Genomic DNA, 20,860 nt, shown 5'->3' with positions numbered 1-20,860 from the left:
GCTTGGAGCTCTTGAGTCAGCAGGAGCCCACAGGAGCTCTGTGTTTCAACCTGCGGCTTTAGAAAGGAATCCATCTCAATTATTCTTGGCAGATAGGGTGGGGTGAAGGGCACTGTATATGTCCCCAAAATTGTCCCTAAAAGAAAGATGCTTTGTCTCTGCATCAAGCTCTCTGGAGTGTGTCCCCAGAGGACCCTCCTCTGGGGAATCAGTGACTATAAAGGCATGAAGTCATCATCCTTTCTACCTGCCGGCCATGAAGTTTGATTTGCCTAAAAGTAAGCCAGATATATGGTCCACTGCCCAGCATCTGCATTCATGTATATGCCCAAGAAGAACTCCTTCATCTAGGAGCACCTGTGAATTTAGACCAGTCAAGGACCTGCAGATGGAAGCGACACCTCCTCCCTTCCTGGAAGTAGCAGAAAGGTGTACGTGGGTGCTGATGCTGTGCAGCTTCTCTTTTACTGGCCCTCTGCTCCCCCAGCTCCAGGCCAGTGCAGCTCCAGGACTGTAGCTTTCCACAGGCTCCCAAGAACTATGTCCACCTTAGTTCACATTTAGGAACATCAACTTAAAAACAAACAAAAATGTCAACCTAGCTGCATGCCTGAGGCTCAATGCCTATAATCTTAACTACTCCAGAGGCTGAGATCTGGGGATGGCAGTCCTAAGCCATCCAAGTCTGTGAGACTCTTATCTCCAAGTAACCACAAAAAGCTGGAAATGGAGCTGTGGCTCAGGTGGTAGAGCACTAGCCTTGAGCAAAAGTGCTCAAGTACAGCTCCCAGGCCCTGAATTTAAGCACCAGTATAGGCACAAAAAAAATGAACAATAAAAAAGAATGTCCACTTTCATCTCCCTGGGGGAAGAGAAGAGGAAAGCAGGCCCCTTTGGTGACTTGAGTTCCTAAGAAGACATACCGTCTGGCTGGATCTAAAAGAGTTGGGAGAGCAAGCTTGAATAATGACCCTCTCCCCAGCCCCCATTTCCAGGATGGCTTGATAAATGTCACAGAAGCCACCAGCCTTCCAAAGAGGGATCCTCACCGAAAACCTTCCCAGTACATGTTCAGCCTGAGATCTTTTTTTTTTAAGGCCTCACCTTGTTTTCTAAAGTACTAAATTTAGCTGCTTTTCAGCATTATTCTTCACTGAAAAAAAAGGGCCTATGACTTCTCAGGTTTCTCAGCCTTCAGAATGTGTGGACTGTGCTTTTTTATTTTTAATTTTATCTATTTATTTTTTGATGGTGCTGGATATCAGACTTAAGGCCTTGTACATGCCAGGCAAGCACTCTGCCACTGAGCTATATTCCCAGCTCTATTTTTTTTTTCTTCCTTTTCTTTCTTCCTCTTTTCTTTCTTCTTTTCTTCCTCCCTCCCTCCCTCCCTCCCCCCTCTCTCTCTTTCTTTCTTTCTTTCTTTCTTTCTTTCTTTCTTTCTTTCTTTCTTTCTTTCTTTCTTTCTTTCTTTCTTTCTTTCTTTCTTTCTTTCTTTCTTTCTTTCTTTCTCTCACTTATCACCAGTGGCTCAAGCCTGTAATCCTTGTTATTCAAGAGATTGAGATCTGAGGATCCTGGTTCAAAGTCAGCCTGCACAGGAAAGTCCAGGAAACTCTTATCTCCAATTAATTACCAAAATAAATAAATAAATAAATAAGCTAGAAGTGGAGCTGTGGCCCGAGTGGTAGAACACTTGCCTTGAACATAAAAGCTCAGGGACAGTGCCTAGGCCCTGAGTTCAAGCCCCAGGACTGGCATCAGAGAGAGCGAGAGAATACCTTATAAGGAAGATGGGGGGGCTGGGAAGATGGCTCAGTGGTAGGGTGCTTGCCTTGCATGCCTTGCATGCCTTGCATGCATGAGGCCCTGGGTTTGATTCCTTAGCACCATATAAGCAGAAAAAGCCAGAAGTGGTGCTGTGACTCAAGTGGTAGAACACTAGCTTTGGGGGGGGGGCCTCAGGGACAGTGCCCAGGCCCTGAATTTAAGGCACGTGCACGCGCCCCCCCCCCCCCCACATGCACGCACACGGGAGAGTTGCTTCATAGCTGTCACTTTAACAACTCTTCCTATGTCTGCCTGTTAAGGTCTCAGCTTTGTTCCATGTGGCAGCTTCTTCTCTGGCTTTTTCTGTCTCAGGCCAACATTCCTAAGTCCTGTCTGGAATCCTACAGTTTGTGCATGTGTGAACAGTCTCGTTAGGTGAGGGGGCCTCAGGATTAGTCATCTGTTTCAGAGCAGTATACTGTGTGTGTCAAGCATTTTCCATGTGACTGGTGATGATGATCGTATGTACCATTTGCAACTAGCAAGGCTGAGACTCAGCTGTGCCATCTCCATTTGCCCTCTCCTCCATCTCTCAGTGCCCTGGTCTGGTTTGCTGGGCTTCCTCCCGCTGCTGTGTGGGTGTTCCTACCTTCCATGCAGCTGTGAAGGAGCCTGACCAGTGCCTGTTGAGGCTGCATAGCTGGTAGATGACAGGATAAGGATTTATCCAGGGACTCTTCTGACTTTCAAGCATTCTGGTGACCACTCAAGGCTTATTCCATGCCCAGGGGACCCAGCCTTGGCATGACTTCCCGCCAGGTACATTCTCCTCCAACCTCGACCCTTTTCATGCTCCTCCTATTATAATTGTGGAAGCTGAATCTTGGAACAGATGGAGACTTGACCTGTGGAAACCCCTGGAACAAGTATGGAACTGAATCTGCTGCTATGCCTGATGCCTCCAGCTCCTAGCTTTGGCAGGTTTGGGAACCCTTCTCATGAATAAAGACAGGGATGGTTTTGGAGGACCAAACCTCTCTCCTGGTAGCTTGCCTAACAGGCATCCTCTCTTGCCATCTGCTTTCTTCTTAGCAGACTGCTGCTTTCCTCCCTTTCCCTGTTTGGTCACTTGCAGCTTAGTTACTCCTGGAGTGGAGCTGAGACCCCCCCCCACCCCCCATTAATGAGATCCTGCAGATGCTGTAGAGTGTCTGTCCAGGTCATCTTGCAAGGGCCATGTGGCCTCATAGGAACTTCTTTTTGCTGCTTCTGAGCCTTCAGGATCCCAGGCAGCTTGAGGAGTGAAACCTAACCATGCAGACAGAGCCCCCCAGTCCTCATCTGGCTCCCTACTTCTGATCTCCTATGCCCATTGCCTTCTCCTTGTTTCAAATTTTGCTCATTAAAGGAGATGTCTTAGCTTTGTGGGAATTGGAAAGGAGGACGCAGGGAAGACTTACCTTGGTGTGAGATCAAGCCATCTTGCCATCTTGTTGCTACCTAGGACAGAACTACAATTAAGTACTTCCATTGCAGCTCCTTAAGATAGATACTCAGATATTCTGCCATCCTACAGTGCCAGTGCTGAGCAAAGGCTCTATTTCATCTGGATACTGGGACGGACACAGATAAACAGATTATCTGAGCGTGGCCTTCCTTATGCCATTATCAAAAGGGACAGTGCTTGATGCCAAAGTACAAAGATCAAGTACCACAGGGGAAAGGACATTTACAGAAGTAGGGGACTGGCCTAGCCACAGGTCAGAGCTAGCCCCAGAGATTGGGACCCGTGTAACGTGCTTTGCCAGACTTCTATCCGCACAAACCCAAAGTCACCATGAGCCCAGAGTGTGGAGCATTCCTGGTCTTGGTGATTTTGGCTGTCAGCCTTGGCACTGGGCCCCAGAGATAGCACTGGGCCCTTCTTATCTCTTAGAAACTTCTTGAACTTGGGACTGCCCCATCAGCATGATTCACATTGATCCCCAGTATTTAAGCCCTGAGTGCCTTGCCAGGCTCAAGTGGGTGCAGAATCCACAGTGTCTTTGAGTGGTGACTCTGCCTCCGGAAGCTGCCACTGGCAAGACCAGGACCCAAGCCTGCAGGCCACCCATCTCTTCCCTCGCCCCTTGCCATCCTCAACTACGGCCCTCTGGCCCCCTCTGCTGGCCACAGGATTTCCTACTGCAACTGTACTGATGAAGTCCAAAGAGAAAGAAACTGCCGTGAGTTTTGCCCTCTGTTTTATCTTGAGTATTTTTGTGGCTGTGCTGGAGGGCAGAGAGCAGGGAGGAGGAAGCAGAGGCTGGCAGCCAGGTGGCCATCATGGGTTTCTGGGACAGAATCCTCAGAGGAATCCTGGAGGAATTCCTGTAGCAAGGTGGTTGCTGTGGGACTCCTCCAGTCCATTGTTGGTGTTGCCAGGCTGCCGTGGGAGTGCCGGTGCCTTAAGCTAGTGAACAGGGCAGCAGGGGGAGAAGGGGAGGATTCTGGATGGAGCTGTGTTTGGATCCTCCATGGATCCAGATTTGTCTGGCTGCCAGCTTTGGAGTGCTTCTTTCCATCCTGGAGGCCCAGCAGGGAGCTGGCCAGGCTGAGCTGTTTGGGAGAAAGCGCTTCTTCTGATCACGAGAAGCATTTCTAGACCTGGAGATGGGACAGGTTGGTAGAATACCCCTGTGACTGGAGAAACCATGCAGGTGCACCTGTCATATATTCCCAAGGCTCCCCCTCCCCCCTCCCCACCAGCCCAGTCTGCCACACCTGAGCATTCCTCATACACACCTGACACACAATGGCTGGGCTGGGGAGAGGCCATCAGCAGAGCCCAGTCCTCCGGCTCACTCAGTAACCCTCCATGTCTGCTGCCAGATGGGAAGGAGTGGGAGGGGGAGATTCCAGAGCAATCCGCCCCTAATCCCTGGCTGGGCCTCAGTCTGGAGATGGCGGCTGCAGAGCCTGGGAGCTCAGGAACACCGGCCCCACCGGCCCGCAGACCCAGACTCCCTGCCGTGAGCCCAGTGCTGCCCAGGAATTACGACCCTGGGAGCCTGGCACCGTCCTCAGACAGCTGGAGCCTTAGAGCTCCTAGCACCTCGTCTCCAGCAAGGCTTTGGGAAACGGTCCCCCCACAGGTGAGGCCCCTGGGTGGGTGGGAGAAGAGAAGAGCACCTGGCAGAGTGGGGGTGGGGCTGAGGGGTGGGGCCAGGCATTCCCGGAGTTTGCTAAGTGCTGTGCTTGCTTTGGGCTCTCTGTGAGCATCCCCCTCATCTGTAGATGCAGGAGAGCTGGTTTGAAATGAAGTGGAAGTTCATAGCTGTCCCTTCTGTCTATGGAGAAACAGGAGAGATGGGATTCTCCCGGTGTACCATGGGAAGAGTCCAGAAGCCAAGTGTTTGGCTTTGGAGAATTCAGAGGGTAGCAGGTGGGGAGACCTCCGGGTGAGAGACCAGATTTGAGGCCTAGCCAGTGGACTAGGTGCCAGGAGAGGAAAGCACTGGACACTTACGTGGACGGAAAGGCTTTGTTCTCAGCAATGCCTGGACTGAGGAGACTGTGGGGAGGGTATTTCTGACCACAGCAGAGGAGTAGTCCCAATAAAAAGGACTAGAAGCTGAGAATATCCCTCCACCCACAATGGAGGTTGGCCCTAGGGGCAGGGCAGGCTTTCTGGCTGCCATTATCAATGAGGTGGGCTGTATGCTGCCTTGAGATGGGTATGTGCTGGGGGAAGGATAGTAAGAGTTCATTATCTGAAATCTTCACCCTGATGTCCTCTATAGAAGGAGAAATGCCTTATAAAACCGTTGATGCTTGCCCCTTGGCTCTCTGATTGGGGGCTGGGCCTGCAGCATAGGAGCAGACCAGGGGCACATGTGTCATTAACTGTCCAAGCCCTCTTGGGCTCCCTGAAACCAAGTGGACTTCTTACTGTGCTCTTCCCCCTTGCCACCTTGAGTCAGCTGTGATGACCAGTGCTGGATTGTACAGCTGTATGTGGCCAACATGTTCCCATCAGGAAGAGAGAGCATTTCCTTTTAAACTAGGTGATACCAGCTGTACTGGGGAACAGCAGCCACCCCTGATGTCAGGAGTCCGGATTGGAGTAATTCTCCCAGCCTCCTCTGGCTGGCCTGTTGGGTCCCTCCCTCTCAGTTTTGCCATCAGCTCCGTCTCAGACCTGAAGGATTATAGCTGGAATCCAAATGATCTCCATTCTGAGAAAGTTGCAAAAACCAGAGGCTGGAGCAGCAGTGAGCAAGTCGAAGAGTCTCTGCTGAGTCTGACAGCTAGCTCATGGCCACCTTCGCCCACTGTGATCTGATCCCCACCCCCACCCCAGAAGCCCAGTCCCTACCCTCAGCGAGCCGCTCCCTGCTGGGGCCCACCTGCTGGGTCAGGTCTAGGGACAGGTTAGAGTTGACACCAGATTCCATTGGTGCCAAGACAACCTTCCTAGAGGAAGCTCTGGAGCCACACCCTGCCCCCACCCCCAACCCAAAGATCTGTTTCTATGCCAGCTACTTGGGAAAGTGGAGACAGGAAGATTCGTTGAGTTCAAGGCCAGCCCAGGCAACTTGGTGATACTCTCTCTCAAAAACAATACCAACAGAAAGGACTGGGGTGTGCCTCAAATGGGTGAAGGAACACTTGTCCAGCCTGCTCAGGCCCTGGGTTCAATCCCCAGTGCTGGAAAAGAAAGAAAGAAAGAAAGAAAGAAAGAAATCTGCTTCTTTCTTCCAGTCAGTAGTCCAGTAGATAGAGCATTGCATTCTATTGTATAAAATGGACATCTGAGTTGTGTCCACCCTGAATAGTGTTGCCAGGAACTTTGGATACCAGTATTTATTTGAGTACCTTAAAAAAAAATTGGGTGTCTGTTAGAGGCAGAATTGCTGCATGGTGTGACGTTATCTATTTAACTTGATGAGGATCTTCCGCGCTACTTTCCCTAGTGGCTGCACTATCTTACATTCCTACTAGCAATGCCCAAGGATTCCAGTTTCTGCACAGGTTCACCAACACTTGACTGACTTGAAAAAAAAAAAATTGATTGTAGCCCTTCTAAAGGATGCACAGCTCTTCAGTTCAAGGCTAGCACTCTTACCACTTTGAACCATAGCACCACTTCCAGATTTTTGGTGGGTAATTGGAGAGAAAAGTCTCACAGACTTTCCTGCCCGAACTGGCTTTGAGCCATAATCCTCAGATCTCAGCCTTCTGAGTAGCTAGGATTACAGGCGTGAGCCACCACTGCCCCCTACCGGCACCCAGCCTTTATATTTATTTTTGAGTACTGAGGTATAGGCCCTCTTTTCATCCTCTGGTAATGCTTTGAGGCAGGCAGAACAACCTTGCTTTTCCACATGAGAAAAGCAAGCCTTGGAGAGAAGAATGGCATAACACAAGGGCACACAGCTGGTGTCCGACAGAGCCAGGATTCTAAATCAGAATCTAGGCCCTTCCCATTGCCCGGCACAGGTGTGGGTCTCATCTCTCTTCCCTCTACAGATCTCTTTCTCTTTTTATGTTCGATGCTGTCCCATCATCTGACAAGCCCTCATCTTTCCCTTCTCTAACTTTCCTTTCTTTGTTAAAGCAGCATTTTTTTTTCTTTGCCAGCTCTATCCATGGCTCTGTATAACTCCGTGTCCCTCCAGGTTTTGTGTTGTTTTGTTTGGCAGTACTTAATGTCTTTCTACTTGCTCAGCTGGCACTCTACTACTTGAGCAATGCTTCTACCCCTGCTTTTTGCTGGTTATTTGGAGATAGAATATAACAAACTTTTCTGTCCCAACTAGCCTTGAACTACAGTTTTCCAGATCTCAGCCTCCTGAGCAGCTACAATGACAGCAGCAGCTACCAGCTTGCAGCTTTTCTCCTGTCTTGAAAGGAACTGTTGCCAAGGGGCCTGTGGCTGGAGAAATTCCTCCCACCCCAGGGGGAGGGGTGCCAGCAGGTGGCAGGCAGCCATTGTGAACTTCCCCAGAGGAGTCCGTGCCAGAGAAGAGGAGCTGCAGAGGGGAACCGGACTCCCCACTGGGCGCCCTGACAGTGTGTCTCGCTCTTAATTCATGGGGATTTCACAGCCATCTTCCATTCTGCTTTTTCACTTAAAGCCAGGAAGCTCAGCCGCTAAGGGACCTGGGGAATATAAAGTTCCCTTCAGAAATGGGAGTCTGCACTTAAGACCCTAGAGGGAAGAGGTAGGGGAAATGTCTGGTATTTCCTGTTAGCATCTAGAATCTTTGCCTCCCTGCTGGCCCTAGCTGTGTCTCTGAATCCCTTCCTGCTTCCTTGATGAGCAGCGTGGGGACCACAGGACATGAGCAGGTGGCCAGTGGAAGACCCCAGATGCTTTCCCGAGGCCATCATCCTGGCTGTGGGCAGGGGTGAACTCACATCCCTGTTCCTCAGCCCGTGCCAATGGCCACCATCTAGTGTTCATTCAGATGCAAGTGGCTAAATTGCTTTAGCGTGGCAGCCCCAATGCCCCCCCCCACTTCCCCTTTCTCATGGGCTCATTCTTATATGCATATTCGCTTCTGGGAAGGTCGGACAAGACTGTTAGCAAAGAACGATGCCCTGCTCTCCAGGGTAAGGGTGAAGCTCTGGGGCTGGGAGGCAGACAGGATTGGAATCCTAGAGCTTTCCTTCTCTAGTTCTGTAGCCCTGGGCAGAGTACTTAGCATCTGTAGACCTTGGCTTCTTCTCCTGCAGAATGAGACTAAGTGATACCTCCTGCCTCCTGGGACCATTCCCAGGACTAAATGAGGTAACTGTGGAAAGCCTGGAGAGCTGTGCCCAGCACGTGTCCATAGAGAGGGAAGCAATGATGTCACCATCCATCTGAATGGTCTAACCAATCACGGGCCATTTAGAATAGTGTTTTGAGGGGCCAAATGGCAAAGATGCCCTCGTCCTGGGTGCTCATAGAGCTGAGTCCTCACAGGGGGGAACGTTCTGTGATGGGGGGGATTTGCATCACCCAGGGGTCCTTTGGGCAGAGCAGAGCTGGTATCTGCCACAGGAGCCTCAGAGAGGGAAAAGGGACCTGGTACCAGGCTTACCCATGCCAACTGTCAGGCCCCACGAGTGTGCGATCTCCTTTGTGGGCATTTCACAACCAGTTTCAACTCTGCTTTTCCATTTCTAAAAGCCAGGCAGATGCCAGATGGAGGGAGGAAAGAGCACTGCCAGAGAAGGCAGTGGCTGGGCTCGCTTCCCCTCTCTCCAGGGCCTCAAGCTCCTTCTCTGTCCACATTACTGGGCCTGTTTCTCAGTTCTTCCATATCCCAGCAGGTGGGACAAAGCGCCCTCCTCTCCCCATTACAAGCAAACTTGTTACTAACAAAACCCTCTGACCGGAGAAAACAATGGAGGGGGTAACAATGTTCAAGAGGAAGTGTACTCATTACCCCACTCATGTAACTGTAACCCTCTGTATAGAATCTTTACAATAAAAAAATTAAAAAAAATAATAAACAAAAAAACACAACTATAACCAAGGCTGGGGATGTAGCTCAGGGGTAAGGGACTTGTGTACCATGAGAAAAGCCTTGGGATCAATCCCTATAACACAGATTTTCTTGTCATGTGTTTCTTCTGAAGATTAAACATAAATAAGGGAAAGTCTATTTAATAAATCATTATAGCCAAAAAAAAAAAAAAAAAAAAAAAAAACCCTCTGACCAGGGAGGGTTGGGCCCGTGGTAAGAGCAGTGGCTTCCTAAGAAGGCCGAGCTCTTTGATTCAAGGCCACGTGTTGCATATGGCACTTAATTTTGTGTAGATCTATCAGTATTGAGTACGCTGAATGGTACATTCATTTCCACTTAAGAGCGCATGACTGCAGGTTTTTCTACACCCGCCTTGAGGTCGCAGTGGCTATGATGCTACCTAGATCCAGACTTAACACTTAACGAATACCTTCTGCTTGCTGCTGTCTTAAGCGCTCCCTGATCATCCTCTGTAACCTTCCCAGGAGACTAGGCAAGGGGATGTGATTACACCCATTTTACAGGCAAGGAAAATCAAGGAGAGATGTGCTGTTTGCCATCGCTGCTGGGAGTAAGACAGGAGAGCAGGAGTTTGTTTTAATTTTTAAATTGTTGTTATAAAGGTGATGGGCAGAGGAGTTACAGTTACATAAGTCAGGTAAAGAGTACATTTCTTGTTGGACAATGCCACCCCTCCCTTGCGCTCCCAGTGTTCCCTCCCAGCCCCACCCACATGTTGTATAGTTCATTTTCAGCACAGGGTCTAGCAAGTCCTCTGCTGCCTTTGTTCGCCCTTTGTTCCTCCATTTCCGTGAGGAGGGCAGGTTTTATGTCAAGCTGGTGAGCCAGACCTCCTGACAGATTTAAGGGAGACTAGAACTGGCTCCTTGCGTATAGAAGGTTAAAGAGTCTGAAATGAGAGCCCAAAGGCAAAAACACCTCATGGAGAATGGAGGGGAAACCCAAGAGGAAAGTCCTGAGTTCAGGAGTGATCAGGGGAGGGACTGCCCTCCTCCCAGCATCCTCAAGGGACCTATGACCTGAAAAAAGCCCCAGAGGAAGCAGAGAGGAACCACCCTCCCTGGGCTCTCAGTTTGTCCAGGCTGTTGTTTTGTGGGTGGTTCTCCCCCCCCCAATAACTGCACCTTGGCAGAAATCGAGCAAGTGACTTCTGCCTGCAGTTGGCATGGGCTGTGTCTGGAGCCAGTGTGTGCGACTAGGACACTTTCTTTGGGTTTCTAACCCCCACAAACAGTCCCCCCCCGTGATCTGACCTAGCCTTACTTGGGGTGTGCTGTGTGTAAAAATACACGGGGTTGAGCCATTTCCTGCTGCTTCCGTTGTTGTGTGGTGATAAGGCACAGAAACTCAGCTGTGGACAGAGATTCTCCCCAACAGCACAGGGCAGCAGCCCCAGGCCTGGCCGCTCACATCCGACCCCCCAGCCGTCCTGCCTATCTTCTCTGACCTTTCCTGCCTTCCTCCTCCTCCTCATCCCCAGCCTCTCTCCGTCCCTCCCTTCTCCATCCTTTGAGTTTTGTGCCATCCTGATGTGCTGGGGAAGCCCACCTGCCTGGTGGGGGACTGAGGGGCTCTCAGGGCCTGTCTGCACATTCTCCACTTCCTGCTGGTCCCCCGGACCTCCCCCCCCCCAGGCTGCTCCTTGCTTCCCTGGGCCTGTGGGTTACCTCTGCTGGCCAGGCGAGCAGGGCGGTGGGCGCCCACTGTCCCATTTCTGGGAGACAGAAGGGCTGGGTGCTTACCCCATCATGAAGCGGAAGAGGTTGCGGACAACCTCGGAGATCTGGAAGGTAACTGAGGATCTGGGAGCCGCGTCAGCGGGGGTGGGTCACCTACACAGCTGTGTTAGTGAAGATGGGGCTGTGGGGAGGGCAGGGCCAGGGGAGGGGCTTTGATCAGCTCTGAGAAGCCCCCTCAAAGAAACAGTTCATCTCATCCCTGAGAAATCCACCGTGGGACTTTCCACTGAGGCTGCAGCCGCTGGAGCCCTGCTTGGGTTCCTCCTTGTGTCCAAGCAACAAGGATTCTGGGATGGAGGTTCTTCTTTCTTTCTTTCTTTCTTTCTTTCTTTCTTTCTTTCTTTCTTTCTTTCTTTCTTTCTTTCTTTCTTGTCAGTCATGGGGTTTGAACTGTGGGTCTGGGTGCTGTCCCTGAGCTCTTTAGCTCAAGACAGCACTCTGCCTCTTGAGCCACAGTGCCACTTCTGGTTTTCTGGTGGTTTATTGGAGATAAGAGTCACATGGACTTTCCTTGCCTGGGCTGGCTTTGAACCACCATCCTCAGATCTCAGCCTCCTAAGTAGCTAGGATTACAGGAGTGAGCCACTTGCGCCCGGCAGTTCTTTTTCATAGCTGTGTGTCACAGAGTAACTTACTAGACTTCCCTGGGCCAACTGGCAGAGCAGATCTGCCTAGTGTGCATTTTAGTGTGGGGCTGGGGAGAGAAATGTGGGTATGCTCTAAGCCCCGCAAGCCTAAGCGCAATTGCTGAGAAAGTCCTGTTGGTGTTCATGTAGACTTTTTCCCCTTAAAACTTCCTCTTCATCCTGCAAACGTTTTCCCAGGGGAGACCAAGTCCCGAGGTATGCAGGCCTGCACTGAGTCCCAGCGATCCCTTCCTTCCCTCTGGGCCGGTGACTTAGCTGGGCTCCTTCTGCTTGCCTCCTTCCCCAGGGTGACAAAGGTGACCTGGCGGCCCTGAGCCTCCCTTCCGGCCCTGGCCATGGTGACAGCGATGGCCCCATCAGCCTGGATGTGCCCGACGGGGCGCCGGACCCGCAGCGCACCAAGGCCGCCATCGATCACCTGCACCAGAAGATCCTGAAGATCACGGAGCAGATCAAGATCGAGCAGGAGGCGCGGGACGACAACGTGGCGGAGTACCTGAAGCTGGCCAACAACGCGGACAAGCAGCAGGTGTCGCGCATCAAGCAGGTGTTCGAGAAGAAGAACCAGAAGTCGGCCCAGACCATCGCCCAGCTGCACAAGAAGTTGGAGCACTACCGGCGGCGCCTGCGGGAGATCGAGCAGAACGGGCCGTCCAGGCAGCCCAAGGACGTGCTGCGGGACATGCAGCAGGGGCTCAAGGACGTGGGCGCCAACGTGCGCGCGGGCATCAGCGGCTTCGGGGGCGGCGTGGTGGAGGGCGTCAAGGGCAGCCTGTCGGGCCTGTCGCAGGCCACGCACTCGGCCGTGGTGTCCAAGCCCCGCGAGTTCGCCAGCCTCATCCGCAACAAGTTCGGCAGCGCGGACAACATCGCGCACCTGAAGGACCCCCTGGAGGACGCGGGGCCCGAGGAGGCGGCGCGCGCGCTCAGCGGCAGCGCCACGCTCGTGTCCAGCCCCAAGTACGGCAGCGACGACGAGTGCTCCAGCGCCAGCGCCAGCTCGGCCGGCGCGGGCAGCAACTCGGGCGCCGCGGGGCCGGCGGGCGCTCTGGGCAGCCCGCGCGCCAACGCGCTGTACGGCGCCCCCGGGAACCTGGACGCCCTGCTGGAGGAGCTGCGGGAGATCAAGGAGGGCCAGTCCCACCTGGAGGACTCCATGGAGGACCTGAAGACCCAGCTGCAGAGGGATTACTCCTACATGACCCAGTGCCTGCAGGAGGAGCGCTACAGGTAGGGGGCAGGAGGCCGTGTCACCCCGGGGCTGCCGGAGGTCTGATCGCATGGGGACCTCTTGGCTTACGTGGGTGAGATGGGTGTCCAGAAGGGGAAACTGAGGCAGATCTCTTGCCTCTGCAGAGTCTGGCCAGATCACCCACTCTGAGGCAACGTACCTCCTGCTGCGTTCACGTATTTTACCGTATAACCGGAGCCAAGGGATGGTTAGCTCTGGGCACAGGGAGGGTAGCGCTGTTCTTTATACCTCCATGAGGCTCTAAGGGAGACTGAATGGAGCCAGACTTCCTTGAGTGCCTATGTATGTAGCATGGACCTTCAACACCCAGGGAATACACTGAAGGCCAGTTTGGGATTGAGCCCAAGTCAGGTCCCCCTTCCAACAGCCTCTGATATGACACTTGCTCCCTGAGAGTGTGGGGACCTTTTCCTTGCTTGGTGCTTTTTCCTCTTAGGAAGGTTTGTGGAATTAAGGGGGGTGGGGGGGCGCAGAGGCCAGGCACCTGTGACTCACACCTGTAATCCTAGCTGCACAAGAGGCTTGAGATCTGAGGAGTGTGGTTCAAAGCCAGCCCAGGCAGGAAAGTCCATGAGACTCTTATCTCCAATGAACCACTAGAAAACCAGAAGTGGTACTGTGGCTCAAGTGGTAAAGAGCAGAAAAGCTCAGGGACAACACCCCAGGCCCTGAGGTCAAGTCCCACAACTGACAGAAAAAAAGGGGGGGAGAGGGATGGGAATCCCATCCAAAATAAAACTAACCAACCAACAGTCTTCTTGATATTTGTTCGTTTCGTAGTGTGTCCTGTATACCCTGGTATTCCTGCTACCCCAGAGAGCCTCTCAGCCCAGGGTACGAGAGCCCAGTGTGAAGTCCTTTACTTCCCCATTCATGAATTGTGTGATTCGTGTGATTCTCTGGGCAGTTTCCTTCATCTCTGTGGGCTGGCAGATGAGAAGGATGCTGGCACACACTGTCTTATGGGAGATGAGGAACCTAACACACCATGCAGATAGAATGCCTGGCCCAGCACCTGAGTGTACCAGTGCAAGGTCCAGGAGGCCCTTGGTACCCACAAGTATGTAGTTCCAGGACGCACTGTTGAGGGAACAGGGCACATGCTCAGGATGCACAGCTCAGCACTACATGGGCTTGATTCATTTTTCTCAAAACTTGGTCCGACTTCCACTGAAGACATGCCGCCTTTCACCGGATCTCAAATATTCACCAGGTCACTTAAATTAAGCACATTACATACCCTTTTTTGGCTTGGGAGGATTGTCATAACTTTTTACTTTGCTTTGCAGGTACCATCTGCATTTTGGGGGGGCAGATTTTCACGAAATTAATGTCAGGGAGACATTCAGCAGGTCCCACAATTTAAGCACAACTCAGGATGATGCGGCACTGACGAAGCTCTGCATGTCCACGGAGCTGAGGAATGAGCCTGTGGGATTTTTTTTTTTTGACAGTCATGGGGCTTGAACTCAGTACCTGGGAGCTGTCTCTGAGCTTTTCTGCTCAAGGCTAGCATTCTACTAGTTGGAGCCACAGTGCTACTTCCCGTTTTCTAATAGTTTATTGGAGATAAGAGTTTCACGGACTTTTCTGCCTGGGCTGGCTTCGAACTGTGATCCTCAGATCTCAGCCTCCTGAGTAGCTAGGATTACAGGCATGAGCCACCGGTGCCCGGCTTAGTCTCTTAGCTTTGTCTGCCTGGCTGTCTTCAAATTGCAATCCTTCGATCTCAGTCTCCTGAGTAAGTAGGATTACAGCTGTGACCACCATTACCTGGTCTTGAGCTTTTTTATTATTATTTTTGTGACAGCACTTAATGGAAACCACATGTAATAATAAACCTGTGAATATGGCAGGCTTCCTGTCAATGGCAAGCCCCATTGCCATGGGGTTGAAATTAGAACAGGGGGGGCTGGGAAGGTGGCTCAGGGGTAGAGTGCTTGCCTCGCCTGCATGAGGCCCTGGGTTCGATTCCTCAGCACCACATAAGCAGAAAAAAAGCCACAAGTGGCGCTGTGGCTCAAGTGGCAGGGCGCAGGCCTTGAGCTGAATTGCTCAGGCCCAGAGTTCAGGCTCCATGACCAATAAACCCCTCTCCCCCCCAAAAAAATGAGTACAGGGCTGGACACATGCGTAGGCTGTACGTGTCACTGTTCGCTGAGGGAGTGGTGGCGTCTTGAGGACGGTGGCGTTGGAGCAGGGCTGGGGTCACCTCTTCTCCTGCCCCCCAGGTACGAGCGGCTGGAAGAGCAGCTCAACGACCTGACTGAGCTTCACCAGAATGAGATGACCAACCTGAAGCAGGAGCTGGCCAGCATGGAGGAGAAGGTAGCCTACCAGTCCTACGAGAGGGCACGGGACATCCAGGTATGGCCAGGGATGACCCTGGGGAGGCCTCGGGCGTGCCGGTAGAGCACGGGGGTTTGCAGTCACATGGGGGCAAGGGGCCCAGCAGAGCAGAGCAGACAGGGCAGCGTGGAGATAACAAGGCAGGCCTGCAGCCGAGTATGCGCACTGCACAAAAGCAAGCTGGTGGTGAGAGCTTCCCCCCTGCCCCCATTCTGGTGGTAGCCTGACAAATAAAATAACTGGGATTTCCAGGGCTGGGAAGGTAGCTCAGTGGTAAAGTGCTTGCCCTTGCATGCATGAGGCCCTGGGTTCGATTCCTCAGCACCACATAAGCAGAAAAAGCTGGAAGTGGTGCTGTGGCTCAAGTGGTAGAGCACTAGCCTTGAGCTGAAGAGCTGAGGGACAGTGCCCAGGCCCAGAGTTCAGGTACCATGACTGGCAAAAAAAAAAAAAAAAAAAAATAACTGGGATTTCCAGTCCTTGGCCTTCTTTGACAGGGAACTGGGATGGGGCTAGCTCCTCTCCTTCCCATATCAACCAAGACTTCTGCTTCTATTTTTTTTCTTTTTGTTGGTCATGGTGCACACAGTGCACTTCGGGTTTTCTGGTGCTTTATTGGAGATGGACTGCCTGGGCTGGCTTTGAACCATGATCCCCAGATCTCAGCCTCCTGAGTAGCTTAGGATTACAGGCATGAGCCATCAGCACCGAGGGAGCCGAGGAGTTCTGTTTCCTTGCATCCTCCCAAATCGTGATCAGAAAGGGCTTTGCTCTCATCTATAGCTACCCATCTAGGCCCCTCTTGGCCTTTGGAGAGAGGATTCTGTGTATTTTCGCCCTCCCCCAGTAGAGTAGTGTATTAATCCGTTTTCTACTGCTATAACAGAATGCCTGTGCTGAGGTAATTTGTAAGGAGAAAAGGTTCACCTAGCTCACAGCTCCAGAGGTCTTGTTCTGTGCCAGCTTCTGTCCAGTGCTGATGATGCCATCCTAGTGGATGGCATGGCAGGAGCTGTGTAGAGAAGATCACATGGTAAGGCCGAAACCCAGGGAGAGACAGGGTTCTGACTTGCTCTTCTACAACAACCCACTGTCACAGGGAGTAACTGGCTCCAAGAGGCCATCTGTAATCCCCTCTGAAAGCAGCACCCCCGTAACCTCATTGCTTTCCACCAAGTCCCTTCTTTGGTTTTGTTTTGTGCAAGTCCCGGGGCTTGAACTCGAGGCCTGGGCACTGCCCCTGAGCTTCTGTGCTCAGGGCTAGTGCTCTGCCACTTGAGCCACAGCCCCACTTCCAGCTTTTTGGGTGGTGTTTTGGGGATAGGAGTCTCATAGACTTTTCTACCAGGGCTGGCTTCGAACCTCAATCTTCAGAGCTCAGCCCCCTGAGTAGCTAGGATAACATCAGGAGCCACCCAAGCTCCCTCTTAAAGGTTCCTTCCAATATCGCCACATTGGGGACCAGGCTTCCTCAAACCCTATGCAAATCATGGTGGGCCGGAGGGACTCAGCCTAGGGCTCCCACCCATCCTGAGCCCCCCGTGCCACCGTCTGTGCCCGAACAGGAGGCTGTGGAGTCCTGCCTGACGAGAGTCACCAAGCTGGAGCTGCAGCAGCAGCAGCAGCAAGTGGTGCAGCTGGAGGGCGTGGAGAACGCCAACGCGCGGGCGCTGCTGGGCAAGTTCATCAACGTGATCCTGGCGCTCATGGCTGTGCTGCTGGTGTTCGTGTCCACCATCGCCAACTTCATCACGCCCCTCATGAAGACGCGCCTGCGCATCACCAGCACCGCCCTCCTGGTCCTCGTCCTCTTCCTGCTCTGGAAGCACTGGGACATCCTCACCTACCTCCTGGAGCACGTGCTGCTGCCCAGCTGAGCAGCCGGCCCCGCCCCGCCCGCCCCGCCCTCTCCAGGAGGGACCCTGGGACTCGTGTGTCCCTTGGACTTCGTTTGTGTGTTGGGTTTGGCCTCTTGCCCAAACTGTCCATTTGGCAGCTCCTGCCCTTTCTCTGTACTTGCTTATGTCCAACACCTTCTCCCTGTTGGCCCCGACTGGAGGTAGAGGGGACACCTTGGCCAAATGAAGCAGAGGAGGACGCCAGGGCTGATTGTTTGGATTATTCAGTCACGAAGTACATCTCCCAACTGGCCTTGGGATGGCTCAGGTCAGGAAGGCCACTAAGACAGGAGAAAGCCAGCTCTCCCTGGGCTTCCCCCAGGAAAGGCCCAACCCTGGGGACCCGCCGCAGTCCCTTCCAGTGGAGATAGTCAGGATGGAGGCTGGCCCCAGCAAGCACAGGATGGAGTGGGGCGCAGTGTTCTGGTCTTTCAGGGCCAGTGTGCAGCCACTTGGGAGCTCAGACTATCCTTTACCCCTCTTCTGGGTTTTGAAGCTGGCATCCAGGGCTGGGCCATTTCTGATTTGCAGGATGCAGGCTCTGGAGGCCCAGTGGCGTGTGACTTTGAATTTGGGTTTTCCCTGCTCACCTTTCTGCCCACCTTGTCACTGGATCTGCTATTTTCAGGGAAACAGGCCCCAGAGGCATGAGCCTCAGCGCAAGCCCTTAGGCCTCTGGGAGCAAGTAGGGTTCTATCTATTTATTTATTTATTTCCGGTCCCATCCTACCCTATCCCCATGTCTGCCCCCCTGGGCTCCAGGGAGAGGACTTACCCCTTCTCCCTCTGAAGCCAGGGCTGATTCTCGGCTCATTGCACTTCCATACCTTGTAGCCTCTGGGGGGCGTGACCACCCGGCATCTCCCAGGCATCCCCACGACTGGGTGGGAGGAACGTGGCCTCTCTTTTATATATGTCTATTTATTTTATATGTGTGTATTTGTGGAGGAAGAGGTGGTTTATTGATTTATTTTTTTAAGGCTCTGGAGCAGTGTGTATAGTTTCTCTTCACATCCCAGCTTCCCCACGGGCACCTCCAAGCACAGAGGGGTCTTCTCCGCACAGGAGAGAGGAATCCCCTAGGGAAGGGAGAGCGGTGCCCGCCAGCTGTTGTGGACCATCCCAAGAAATAAATATCCTCTAAATTTTCAAACCATCCTGTCTGGCGTTGGTTAATTAGGGTATCTCCATGGAAACCTTTGGATCTATGCTTTGTGGACCTCGTTTGCTGGCTTATTTGCTGGCCTGAGGCCTTCCTGTATTGCACCAGGCATCATCCACCCTTCCCAATTTGTTTTTTTGCAGCCAACACTCTGGCCTATGATAGGATACTCATCCAGCTTCATCCCCCTTCCTGGAACCTTCCCAGCAGGAGGGAAATTGGAAGATGCCATTTATCTCAACAGATCTACAGCTGGGAGGCTTGCATGATAGCAGTCATATACAGGTTTGGCCACAAGAGGGCAGCAGAGCCCCCACTTTGCCAGTGCTTTCCAGAGCACCGGCTCTCCAGGAACAGCAAGCTAGTCTGCATAGAATCCCAGTCCCTGTGTCTACTTTGAAAGCCTGACTCCCAGTAGGAACCCCATGGAGTTTGGGTGAGGTCCCAGAGTCTCCTTTCTGGGAAGAGACCAAGTTGACCTCTAATGCTTTGGCCACAGCAGGGGTTGTGAGAAATGGACCCAACCCAGAGCTCCTAGTCCTGGATCCTAACCTATAATTAGCACACTTGTGGCCAATTTACCCCATATCTGAACCTCAGTTTCCACATAAGTTATCTGCTCCCTTCAAGGGCCAGGATGTTCTGTGGGACTGACAAGTTAAAAAGCAGTAACTGGGCACCAGTGATAACATGCTTATAATCCTAGCTACTCAGGAGACTGAGATCTGAGGATCACAGTTTGAAGCCGGCCCAGGCAGGAAAGCCCATGAGACTCTTCTCTAGTTAACCACCCAAAAAGGCAGAAGTGGAGAATGGCTCAAGTGGTAGAGCACTAGTCTTAAGGGGAAGGAAAAAAAAAAAAAAAAAAAGCTCAGGAATAGTGCCAGGCCCTGCATTCAAACCCCAGGACCAGCACACGTGCATGTGGTGTGTGTGCACGCATGTGCGCATGCGCACACACACACACACACACAAGCTGCAGCTATCCCTTTGGCTTGAGGCTCTGAGGGACTCCGGGACTAACGGCAGTGGCACGGGAGAGGCTGTGGTGCTGCACTGCAGGAGCAGAGCTAAGTGTTCAGAGTTTGACCCTCCCGGTCCAACCCCAGGCTGGAGTTCAGGTGACCTTAGGAGGCCTTCATCAGTATCATTCGTGGACCTTGCACCCCCTTTTTTTCCAACCACATGCACATACCTCTCTTGGGGGCCCACATTCCTGGCCCCAGGTAGGGGGTGGCTGCTGTAGGCTGCAGACATTTCCCGCATTCCTCCTCAAGGTCAGGTGCCGTCCCCGAATTGGTTCTTAAATGTCACTGGCAGCCCTAGTCCACACTGGAGGGAGGGGTGGAGAAAGGGGGGGTCATTCCGGCTGACCCTGAGGACACACAGCACACGGGGAGGGGGGCGGGGGGGGTGCCAACCTCGCCCACATCTTCTGCAGAGGACAAACAACACAACTTGTGTTTCCCTCATCACGATCTGGGCAGGCATCTCAGGAAGCCCTGCGTTCCGGAGCTGGGTTTTGTTTCTCTGGCATTCCCTCACACTTCACTGTTTGTGTCTCAGCCTAGGCTCCCTCTGTTAAAACAACAACAACAACAAAATGAAGGGGGGGTGCTTCCATTCTTGTCCCTCCCCTTGCTCTCATTTGGGTTTGAACTCTCATTTGGTTGGGGGGTCACACTATTAAAGACTGATTTGCAAACTGCGAGGCCAGCAGGCCTTCCACAGAACATCTGTCTGTCCCCCAGGCTTGGGGATCACCTTTGGGGGGGCTGCAGGGCTTCCCCAAGTTGGAACAGTTCCCCCCCCAACGTGGGCGCAATTGAGAAGACTGGGAGCTTCCTCCGCAGGCGATGGGCCCGGGCGGGCCTAGCTGCTGAGCCTGTGCTGGGCCACGCTGGCACGCCCTGGGTCCATGTGGGACAGTGGCGCCCTGACAGCTGCAGAGCATTGCACTGGCAAACGGCAGAGCTTGCAGACACGCAGAGTAGCGGGAAGTGACCGCGCTGCCAGCCCAGGCTGAGCACAGAGAGGCGGGCGGTGAGGCACTGGGGCCCAGCCAGGACACCCAGAGATCTTCCTGCCCCCCCCCCTCCTGCTCACCTCTCCCTTCAGTGGCAGGCCCTTAAGTAAAGCTGGGAGCCCAACAGGAAGGGGCCAGCAGACCCGAGTTCAAACCCAGCCACTTGCTCTAGACAGTTTCCATCACCGTCCCTGTCTCCCGGGCAAAACCAGCCCAGGCCCAAGAAGTCACCCCAGCCTGACAGAAGACTGACTGCGTGAAGGCCTGAGGCTTGAGGCCCAGAGTATCACAGTTCAAAGCCAGTCCTTGAGACTCCCTCCCTAAATAAGCATAAAAAGCCAGGCAGGAAGCATGGCTCAAGTGGTAGAGCGCCAGCCATGAACAAGCACAGCCGAGCGGGGGAGCCAAGGGGAGAGGAGGCTGGGGTATGAGTCACGATTGTCAAACCTGTGAGGCCAAGGACCTCAGGCTGCCAGGGGTAGGCTGCAGCCAGCAGG

At 52.9% G+C, this 20,860-nt stretch overlaps 1 protein-coding gene and 1 long non-coding RNA gene across 5 annotated transcripts in view; one reads left to right on the top strand and one right to left on the bottom strand.

Annotated features, from left to right (window-relative positions):
• The window catches only part of Tmcc2 (transmembrane and coiled-coil domain family 2), a 42,297-nt gene extending 23,969 nt beyond the window's left edge, over nt 1-18,328 (top strand). For 2 of the 4 annotated variants that reach the window (XM_070041695.1, XM_070041697.1), the window contains exons 3-5: nt 11,963-12,906; nt 15,160-15,295; nt 16,843-18,328. In XM_070041695.1, coding sequence (XP_069897796.1) covers nt 11,963-12,906; nt 15,160-15,295; nt 16,843-17,154 — 1,392 coding nt within the window. In that variant the 3' untranslated portion in view covers nt 17,155-18,328. Of the gene's footprint in view, nt 1-3,803; nt 3,996-10,966; nt 11,081-11,962; nt 12,907-15,159; nt 15,296-16,842 lie in introns of those variants that run through there. The other 2 variants (XM_070041699.1, XM_070041698.1) reach the window with 2 other exon arrangements.
• LOC138841134 (uncharacterized) lies at nt 16,027-19,899 on the bottom strand. The gene is made up of 3 exons (XR_011376328.1): nt 19,759-19,899; nt 19,533-19,669; nt 16,027-16,289 (listed from the first exon to the last, which is right to left on the bottom strand). It is a non-coding gene; the product is annotated as an uncharacterized lncRNA (long non-coding RNA).
• Nucleotides 19,900-20,860: the final 961 nt, after the last annotated feature.

The sequence above is a fragment of the Dipodomys merriami genome, unplaced genomic scaffold (assembly GCF_024711535.1).
Source record: "Dipodomys merriami isolate MVZ:Mamm:240054 unplaced genomic scaffold, mDipMer1.0.p SCAF_31, whole genome shotgun sequence".
NCBI lineage: Eukaryota > Metazoa > Chordata > Mammalia > Rodentia > Heteromyidae > Dipodomys > Dipodomys merriami.
Note: the sequence above shows the minus strand (reverse complement) of the source record. Positions and strands in the feature narration are given on the sequence as shown.